The 10,577-nt window shown below is 50.0% G+C and overlaps 1 protein-coding gene and 1 long non-coding RNA gene across 2 annotated transcripts; both read left to right on the forward strand.

Moving 5' to 3' along the window:
- Positions 1-641: 641 nt before the first annotated feature.
- On the forward strand, positions 642-8,215 carry LOC115451483 (Down syndrome cell adhesion molecule-like protein Dscam2; the record flags this gene model as incomplete). The annotated part of the gene is made up of 16 exons (XM_037447369.1): positions 642-795; positions 871-1,022; positions 1,471-1,615; positions 1,858-2,039; positions 2,121-2,266; positions 2,343-2,478; positions 2,660-2,779; positions 3,090-3,338; positions 3,739-3,883; positions 4,264-4,412; positions 6,755-6,941; positions 7,022-7,167; positions 7,257-7,327; positions 7,432-7,708; positions 7,783-7,926; positions 8,007-8,215. Coding segments are annotated over 16 exons (2,612 nt in total), but the record flags the coding sequence as incomplete, so codon positions are not given.
- Positions 8,216-8,694: 479 nt separating this feature from the next.
- LOC115451487 lies at positions 8,695-9,738 on the forward strand. The gene is made up of 4 exons (XR_003939372.2): positions 8,695-8,783; positions 8,869-9,047; positions 9,132-9,293; positions 9,559-9,738. It is a non-coding gene; the product is annotated as an uncharacterized LOC115451487 (long non-coding RNA).
- Positions 9,739-10,577: the final 839 nt, after the last annotated feature.

The following is a 10,577-nucleotide window of genomic DNA, read 5'->3' on the forward strand; positions in this document are numbered from 1 at the left end:
AAGACATCAAACTGATTTTAAATGTTTTTATTCATATTTAAACAAACTGCAAACTCTACATGGCACACACATCGCAAGACAGGGTCAGCACCTTACAAAATCAAATTTAGCCACCGACACCAAAGGTTCAATGCACAAGATAGTAAGAGGCAACGAAAAACAACATTCAGTCAAAACCTATACAGAGATCCTAACAAAAAACACGCCACGATGCAGACAATATGTAGACGTCCGAACACCGTAAGCACACAAGAACTAACTGCGGCAGGCATAGGATTCGTAGACGTGTATCAAGGCGAGTATGACGCAAGACTTTTAACACTGAGAATAATATCGTGAAGTTAACGTTCGCGTGTTCAATATAGGAATTCGTTGAGGTTTGTTACAGCAGCTATGTTTGATCTACTCGCTGTCGTGCGCTCTCATTACTAATTGTCAATTGTGTTTGTTTTACCGAGTCCAATTTGTTAATTAAAGACGAATATGAGATGAAAGTGCGCCGCTCGTTATTTTACCACTGGACAAATAAAACCATATTATAATTAACTGCGTACCGTTACCCTCGCTGTACTCTATGTCGCGCAACATCCTAGACGCGTCTTGCCAAGAGTTGAGTTATTACTGTAGTGTGATGTGATCAGATTCTGCACCGGAGCTGCACTACACGTTCATCGAGCAGGCGCTGCGGCCGGGAGGCGCCGTGTCGCTGCGCTGCGCCGCGTCCGGATCGCCTGCGCCGCGCTTCACCTGGCTGCTCGACGACCAGCCGCTCGACCAGTACCGCGCGCAACACAGGTGACGCCTCCGCCCGCCCGCTGGACTCGCCTCGATACCGCCAGCATACATTAACATTAGTGATGCGTGTCGCAGATACTTTATTAGCCAGGAGAGCTCCGCGAACGGTGACGTGGTGTCGGTGCTGAACATGACGGCGGCGGCGGCGACCGACGGCGGTCGCTACACCTGTCGCGCGCACAACCAACTCGGCCGCGCCGCGCACTCCGCGAGACTCAATATATACGGTAAGATGCCGCCCAGATAAAGTATTAAATGGCAACAGACGGCTATCTCGTGCCATTCGACACAAACACGCCGATGACGCCTACTAAGATGCTTCTTTACATTAGGGCGGAAGGACCCAGGATTATAAGGAAGAGGAAACACGCGCCCTGTCAAACTATTCCAAAACCTGATGGTGCGGCAAGAAGAGTCGGTGAACCTATGGGTTCGGGCGTGATTGTTTTAACTATCAAGCTGTGGATACCTCCCCTAAACATATGGTACCAAAGACGTAGTTCTTTTATTAGTGGTGAGGTTTTAGGAAATTATCAAGTGTGCGACAACTCGCATAGATATCGGTATTCTGCAGGATAATCGTAATTACTAGTACTAGTTACGTATCCATCATGCAGATATATAAGCTAGTGCAGCAGGCTGTACAATATACACTTCGTGTGTGTGTGTGTGCAGGTCCGCCGTCGATCCGCGCGCTAGGCCCCGTGCGCGTGGTGGCCGGTGCCAACGCGACGCTCTACTGCCCCTACGCCGGATATCCGATCAGGTCCATAGAGGTGCATTTGTGGGATCATTCCTCTTACACTCACCAACACTCTGAGCACACTTGCTTACCATTTGTAATTATTATATCTATGCTTTAGAGCTCCTGTGTCTGGTGTTATCTGCAAAATTTAAGTTAAAGTAAATGGCATATTTTTAGGATAACTAATAGCTACAAAATATAAAATGGAACTTTGATTTAATTATTCAACGATGTTTAAAATTTAAACACTGGCTTGGGCAACGGCTCGGGGCATCTGTAAGTGCGGAAGGCAGTCGTTACCCGCGGCGTGATTGCAGCTCGATCTCGTGGTGGCGGCGTGGCGCAAGCGTAGCGGTGGGCGGCGCAGGACGCGTGGCGGCGCGCGGCGCTGAGCTGCGCCTCACGCCGGCGCTGCCCGCCGACGCGGGACACTACGCGTGCGCCGTGGCTGCGCCCGCCGGACCCGCCGCCAGGCAAGACATTGAGATTCAAGTCCGAAGTGCGTGCATCACCTCTACCGTTTAAACTTTTGTAACAAATCCAGACGACCACATGAAACTCATTTGTTTTTAACGTCTAGACCCGCCAAAAATATCACCGTTCATGTTTTCATCGGAGCTGACCGAGGGCAGCTCGGTGCAGGTACTATGCGGAGTGTCGTCCGGCGACAAACCTATGTACTTCTCGTGGGTGAAGGATGGCGCGCCGCTACCGGCTAACCTACAGGTGCGTAAGGACTGAGGGATGGCGACGCGGGGACTGAGCTACGCCCCGCACACACTTACCGCCAGTACTGTTGCAGATCGAAGAGAAGAGCTTAAACGAGTTCTCGCTGCTAATGTTCTCGGAACTCACAGCGCGCCACAGCGGCGACTACACATGCCGCGTCTCCAACCACGCCGCCACCGTCAACTACACCGCCACGCTCAACGTCAAAGGTGCATTGCAGACATGGCCTCGTACTATACTCATATAGTCCACATTATAAAGCAAAAGTGCACAATGTTTGTAAAAGGTACAAACATTGCGTGCCCTGTTTTCTGTCTTACCACTTAAATATCGCATGAATTGGTTAAGTTGATAGTGTTTGTATTAATAAACGTGATGATGGTCGAGCAGTGGCGCCGGCGTGGGTGACGGAGCCGCTGGACGCCGCCGTGCTGCTCGGCGCGCCGCTGCTGCTGCACTGCGCCGCCAGTGGACACCCGCCGCCCACACTCGTCTGGTACAGAAGAATAGGTAAGTAAAATTTGTCCTGGCTGACGTAACGACTGTGCTGGAACACACACAGTACTTAACGGAAGTCGGAGCACTATATTCTTGTGTTCTATGATTAAAGCGGTGCCGTGTGGACTGTGGACCCTCGACAATTTCACGCACTGCGGGAACAGCACAGCCGTTATTGCTATTTAGGTATATGTTTTGATGTGAGACTTTGGTTAGCTCCAGTAAAGTTCCACATTCATGAAAGAAACAAAATTGTCACTTCGTGATTTTGACTTAGTTGGGTTATATTCTGGAAGTAATAGAATGTTATTAATAATGACAGGTGAAGTGAGTGCCGTGGGCCCTGACAACGGCGAGCAGTGGGAAGCCGTGCGCGGCGCGGAATGGGGCGGCGGGGTGGCGGGAGTGGTGGGGTCAGCGGGGGAAGCGGTCGCGGAGAGCTCGCTGCGCGCCTCCAACGGCACGCTGGCGGCGGGCGCGGCGGCGCGTGCACATCAAGGCCTATACCGCTGCGCCGCCGACAACGGCGTCGGACCGCCGCTGCTCAAGCACGTCAACATCACCGTGCACGGTCAGCCACAACGCAGCTGTTTAACTCTCAGTACTAGTACCAACACGACGACGATGCGAATTGCATCCTAGTAGTGAGAAATCAATCACAAACAAATATTGTGGAAATAGAATTAATTCCGACTGTTAAGAAAAAAATATGGTTTTGGTCAAGAGATATTATTTTTTGCTGCGAGCAATATTATAAAGTGGTATTTTAAGTAAATATAACATATACGTACAATCTGATGTAAAAAATACTTAAGCGAATCAGTGTTTAATAGACGTAGATTATATATTGGTTACTCGATTATATATCTGACAGGTAATAACTTGTACGAAACGGAATGACATAATTTTACTTTCATTTTTCTGTATTATTCTACCACTTATGACACTCATACGTGTGTGTGGTGTCGCAGAGCCGGCACACTTCGAGGGCAGCGGCGGCAACGTATCATGCGTGCGCGGGCGCAGCGCGGCGCTTGTGTGTCACGCGCGTGGGGATGCGCCGCTTGCGCTGCACTGGACGCACCGTGGCACGCGCCTCGACCTCGCCTCATACAGGTCACTACATTACATTAAAAAGACCCGTACAAAATGGGGCCCCATATATCATGAAATATCTGCAAACTTTATTTGCCGAATCAAATACACAAACAACTTAGTAAATTTTTCATGTTTTGGGACCCGGCATATCGAAGCTCCGTGACATTTAGTCCGTTACGTTATCATATACTTACGCCACTGCTCCACGCTCACGAAAATTATTATATACCTATAGCACAAAATCATACATACATAGTTTTAAACAAAAAATGAGATATTCGTATTCCAATAAAAAATATTTATATAATAATATATAACCACCTAGATATTAAACATTCTAATTGCATGTGGCGAAATGTTAAAATATAATAATACGAGTACAAGACACGTGTGTGCAGATGGACCGTGTCGGAGGTGCGCACGGCGGGCGGCGTGCGCTCCACGCTGCAGGTGCGCGCCGCCGAGCGCGCCGACGGCGGCGAGTACCGCTGCCACGCGCACAACCAGTTCGGCCGCTCCGAGCTGCTGCTGCACCTGCACGTCGAAGGTACCGCACAGTCTGCACGGCTCACTTGAACAGGTGCTATCCACCGACACTATACTTGTGACGTAGACTCCTATTCGATGAGTTCACTAAACAACGCATCTTTATCACCACTAACTCGTGGAACGGAAGCAAAAACTCCTGTCTCTACAACCCATAAGCATTACCGACCATAGGGCTCTGACCAAGTTCCTTGACTCCAGGAACTATTTTTTTTATCTTATAACACTACCTTATGGTCGCGACATCGCCCGCATGAAAAAAAAATCCGGGATAAAAATCCCGCTATATATTTTCCCCAAAAAGTTTTCTATACTAAATCTTATCGAATCCGTTGGGTAGTTTTTAAGTATATTGCGTACAGACAGGCAGACAGATGCGGTAGGGGACATCGTTTTGTAATATATTATTTGAAACTTTTTAAGAAGAACAATTCCTTATAAATTATTGTTGTTTAATTTCAACCGTTTACACAGCGCAGGCAACGGAATCTCTCAAAAAGAATCCCATCATTGATACTTTGCTCCTATTGGTCATAACGTGACATTATACTATAAGCATAACCTTCCTCGATAAATGGGATATTCCACACTAAAATAATGTTTCAATTCGAACTAGTAGTGCCTGAGATTAGCGCATTTAAACAAACAGACTCTTCAACTTTATATAATAGAGCCTCCACATCCACTACTACAACTCCTGTAAGCTAGGTTCAGCAGTGACACGCATTTTATAACACCGAGCAGTAAAACTAGGCGAGTCTCAGGGCAAAGTGATTTGTTATCATACCGCAACGAAATTAATCAAATAGAAAGATAGGGATGAGTTGGAAATATTAATTGTCCACTTCCCTTCATAGCAAAGCAGAAGGTAAAGCAATGAACTAAGGAGGCATTTTAACCTCAACGATAAAACCTCAAGGAGCTTTACAACTAGATAATCCAGTAAAAAGTACCACAGACACAAACCAAACGAAAAGGTCCTATGTCATGAGCTGTTAGATTTGATTACAGTAATAGGCATGACAAAAACGCCGGAAAGCACGAAAATTCTCAGGTCCATATGGTATACAACCCCAGATATTATTTGCATACTTTTTACAATAATGTTGCAGTCTTCATGCGCGAAACTACACTCCCAAAGTACGTGAGGAGTAGATCATGGGCACGCAGGAGAATCAACTAGCCTAAATGAGAATAGTTTACCCTTAAAATTACCGTGGCTGGTAAGGAATTGCGATACACAAAGATCTATTTCTAGCCAAGTTTTAGTTAAGCGATCGCGAACGCACGGAAGTTATTTATATAAATGACGCCCTTTCGAATACAAAAGCCACCTACATTGCCATTCATTTAACAACTCATTGTGTACATCAGTGTGCGGTTTAAATAGTCTACTGGGTCTTAAGAGCTCACGAGACGTATGAAACTTTTTATCCATACCTCTCCGATTGAGTAATACATAGCGGCGCGACGCTGTACCTCCGATTCGACTGGGAGTACACCCGCGAGGACAGGCAATGCCTCTGTACTAAAAAGTCTATATCCAAGAATATTATCGCCAATTGTTGACTCTGGAAGCTGTATATAATAGTATAAATTTATAAATATTTTCGACACCTTCGCGAGCCCTCAGGCTCTCATTAGGAGTTGGTTCTCGCCATTCTCGAGACCCCTGCGGCCGATAAAAGTCTATAGTACGAGATCCGCGATATCTCAGAACTAGACAATGTAGCCACCCCACATATTAGACCAGATTCCGACGGACATCAAAAAAGAAGTTTAGAGCTCCCAAAAGTCCTGCCCCTCAGCCCAAATTTACGCTAGCACTTGCCCCAGTTTGTAACCCATGGTTTCCGTCCACGGTACGTGATGACAGCCACAGGAGTCACTGCCGCCGACCTCACTCACTATTGACCGCGCAAAATTGAGAAGGCCGGGTTTAGTTGTATGCGATCCAGATGACGAGATCACTCTGCCAATCAAACGTAAGAACGAATTCTTAAAACTCCTACACTACACAAGACTGCAGATCCATCCACGCCGTTGAAGACCATCCCGTGTCCCCGCTACCCAACGAATACGGTAACGTGTAGATAGTTTTTTCATTCATCCTTTAATCGTAATGTCTTCATCCTTTTCCAATGACCAGCCTGTGCGGAGGTTCCTAACTCGTTAGTGATTTCCCCTCAGTATGGGCATTTAATTTAACGGGTTGCGACCACCTAAAGGCACTGTCGAAGTGTGGGTGTGTTTGTATAAGCCGGCTCGTGTCAGGCTTACAAACGTTATAGCCATGTTATAAAAAAGTGTTCGTAGTTACAACAGTGTACGTGCGGTGTGCAGAACCCCCGGAGGCGCCGCGCGGCGTGCGGCTGGGCGGAGTAGGCGCGCGATGGGTGCGCGTGGAATGGCGCGCGGCCAGCGTCCACGGCCGCTACACGGCGCTGTGCACGGCGCTACACGCGCTGCCCGGCGCCGACCCGCCGCACACCACGCACAACCTCACGCTGGACGTGCCGCCAGACGACAGGTCCGTGCACACTGTACAATGTACATGCCTACTGGCCTGACACCCCCGCTGCCGCCGTCACACGCCCGCTTGTGTCGCAGGGTGGAGGAGGACGGCATGCGCACGCTGGCGGCACGGCTGGACGGACTAAGGCCCGCCGTCGCGTACTCGCTGCGCCTCGCCGCCGCCAACCATGTGGGCCAGTCACCGCACTCTGAACCTTTGCTCTTCACTACACTTGATGAACGTGAGTCCCCATCGTCACGTCGAGTACATATGCTCGTTGTATAACTCACTAATTGTGATTTCATTGCTCTTTAATGACATCATTTGCAGCACCCACGGGTTCGCCGCAGAACGTTAGAGTGAGGCCGGCCAACTCCGGAGAGTTGCACGTGTCATGGTCGGTAAGTACACAAGTTTCCGTAAACAAGTCCACCAAGTTAGATGACTTGGTGTATTGCATAATATTGTAAAATAATTATGATGTGAACCCTGTCGTGTCACACAGGCGCCGCCACAAGACACTTGGAACGGCGAACTGTTGGGCTATGTGGCCTCGTGGCGCGAGCTCAGCCGTTTCGACGAGGACGACCATGATGAAGCAGGTGCGGGTGCGGGGGAGGCGCAGCGCGCGGGGAGCGCCACCGCCGGCGGCTGGAGCAGCGCCGAGCTCACGATCACCGGGTTGCGGCCCGCCGCGCGGTACGCCGTCACGCTGCGCGCGTACAACCGCGCCGGCGCCGGGCCGCCTGCGCCGCCCCTCTACGCCACCACTGCCGACGGAGGTGAGAATAAACCACTCTTATCGTGCTCATTTATCAAAACACCAACATTATTAACAAGTATCGACGACATGCAGTACCAGAGTTACCGCCGCGCCGGGTCACTTGTGAAGGTGTGTCAGCTCGCTCGGTGCGCGTGCGCTGGACACCGCCCGCGCATGCGCACGCGCACGCACTGCGCGGGTACGACCTGCATCTACTACCCGTGCATTTTTCCACATGTAAGTAACGCTCGAGACAAATATTTATATCTTAAATATTTCGTCGTTTCCACCCCAACCGTGATTTTTGTTATATGCAGCGTGGAACGGCGCGGCGGAGTCGCAGGTGGCGCGCGCCAGTGTCACCGGCGAGGCGACGCTACAGAGTCTGCGCGCTGCCACCAACTACTCGGTGTGGGTGCGCGCCCGAGCGGATCGCGGCCTGGGACCGCCCTCTCCGCCCATCTACTGCTCCACGTTAGAAGACGGTTGGCAACACTCGAGTCCTTTACTCTTCAACATGATATAATATTTTCACCATAATAATTGTAACGTTCTTATATTTTTTATTACAGCTATTTATCAGTATATATTTTAATATTATATTTGCGAGAATACCGTTTTAAATTTCGTGTATTTTATAATTATGTCATACATTTATTTTATTATTATTTTTATTATGACCTATTCTCTTTATTTTTATTATGCACCTGCCTCCGTCCTCTCTACACCACCCTAAGGCTGAGAAAGAATGCCCATGGCATTGAGTCCGCCCTGTATAGTGTATGCCATGTGTACAAAATGTAAATAAATTCGTTCTGTTCGCATCGAGCAGGGTGCTCACTTTGTTCGTCTAAGCTGTTCACATAACTTGCTGCAGCACTTAAAATTACCTATGGTAATTTTAAGTGCTGCAGCAAGTTATGTGAACATTTAATTTAAAAAAAAATGTGTTGTGTGCATTTAGCGCCGGGCGCGGTGGAAGCGGTACGCGCGGTACCGGCGGCCGCGGACGGGGTGCGGGTCACGTGGCTTGCGCCTGCGCATCGCGCCGGTCACCTTACGCACTACACACTGTATATCCGGGAGCTCGGCAAGTACGGACATCAAAACGCAAAGCGGCGACTCTCATGCATGCGACTACTTATCCCTGCGTGAACGTTGTGTGACGTGTGTGTGAAGGGTTGGCGGCGAGTGGTCACAGCGTGTGGAGGCAGCGCCGCCGGACGGCGACGACGAGGCGTGGCGTGAGGTGCGCGGCCTGCGCGAGGGCATTGTGTACGAGTTCTGGGTGCGAGCCGCGACAGCCGCCGGTGCAGGACCCCCCTCGCGCCCCGTCACTGCCGCCCCCGCACCCGCGTGTGAGTACCGCGGCGCTCCACCTGTTCATTGGTATGATGTACTTGATGCATCTATTCGTGGAGTGTGACGTGATACATGCGCAGTGTCAGCGCGCATCTCATCGTTCGCGCGCGTGGTGTGGGCGGCGTGGGGAGCGCGGGCGCGTCTGCGGTGTGCAGCAGTAGGCGCGCCGCCGTTGCGCTGGCGTTGGTCGCCGCTGCCGCGCGCACATACACTCACCGACACTGGCGACCTCATTATACATAGTTAGTTACAAAATATCACATAATATATTTCCATTAGTAATGCTTTCCGCGTGTCGCTGCCTTTTTAGCTAGTAGGTAAAAGGCAATATGAGCAATTCCTAGGCATTACGTGAAAGCATTTATTCAGTTAAGTAGTTGAGAAATTACGAATATAATCAACTAACAGTACTAAATAATGTTTAGCATTACATGCAATGTAGGTGACCATAATGAGTTCGTAAAATGTGACATGAGCGTTACTCTGTCCCGGCCGGGGTGGCGCCAGAGGTGGAGGCGTCATCGGCGGGCAACTACACATGCTCGGTGCGCAACGGCGCAGGCGCGGATGCGGCGCTGCTGGCACTGCTCGTTCGTCGCGCCCCCGCCGCGCCTGCGCCACGCCTCGCACGCGCCGAGCCGCACGCACTGCTACTGGCGTGGGATCCACCGCCCGACACCGGCGCGCCTTTACTCAGTACGTACCATCCTTCTCCTCCCATCGCCGCATCATACATACGAATCTCAACGCTTGGTTGTTGCAGGCTACAGCGTGTGGTGGGAGCGCGCGGGCGGCGGTGGCGGCGGTGGTGGAGGCGGAGGCGGCGGGTCGCGCGTGCTGCCCGCGAGCGACACGTCGCTGTGGGTGCGCGGGCTGCAGTGCGGCGCACTGTACCGCGTCACGCTGCGCGCGCACAACGCGCTCGGAGCCTCGCCGCCCTCACACGCGCTGCTCGCCGCAACAAGAGGCGACAGTGAGTCATGCCCACGTAACACATTTCATAATTTACAATTCCTGACGGAATGCATACGTATTTCATACTGCAAATTAGAGGTGCAGATACAAACTAGGCTTACATTCGGCGCCAGCGACTCGTGACAGCTCACAAAGCCCGGATGCCCAGAATACACAGTTAGCGGTTAATTAGAATTGGAACACTCTCCCTAGTGGGGACAACGACGTGCGTGACAACACGAATGACATTGCACGCTTAGATATTTATACAGGCGCCATTCGGGCGTAAGTCAAAGCAATTGATAGTACAAAACAATGACGACTTTGATTGGTAGTTACAACTGCGAGAGCGTAATTCGTTGACTTTATAACCAAAGAATAATAAGAAAAACTAGTAACGTTAAAAGAATATAGGCAATAATTGGAAACGTCACAACCGGTTAAAACGACTCCTGTTATAGCGACGGATCGGTTATAACGACTAAATAGTACGGTCCCTTTAAATAAATGCATATTAAAAGTATTATCGTTAATAACGAGTATGGAATAATATAACGTCCAAATTCGGTGGT

The sequence above is a fragment of the Manduca sexta genome, unplaced genomic scaffold (genome assembly GCF_014839805.1).
Source record: "Manduca sexta isolate Smith_Timp_Sample1 unplaced genomic scaffold, JHU_Msex_v1.0 HiC_scaffold_995, whole genome shotgun sequence".
NCBI classification, from domain to species: domain Eukaryota; kingdom Metazoa; phylum Arthropoda; class Insecta; order Lepidoptera; family Sphingidae; genus Manduca; species Manduca sexta.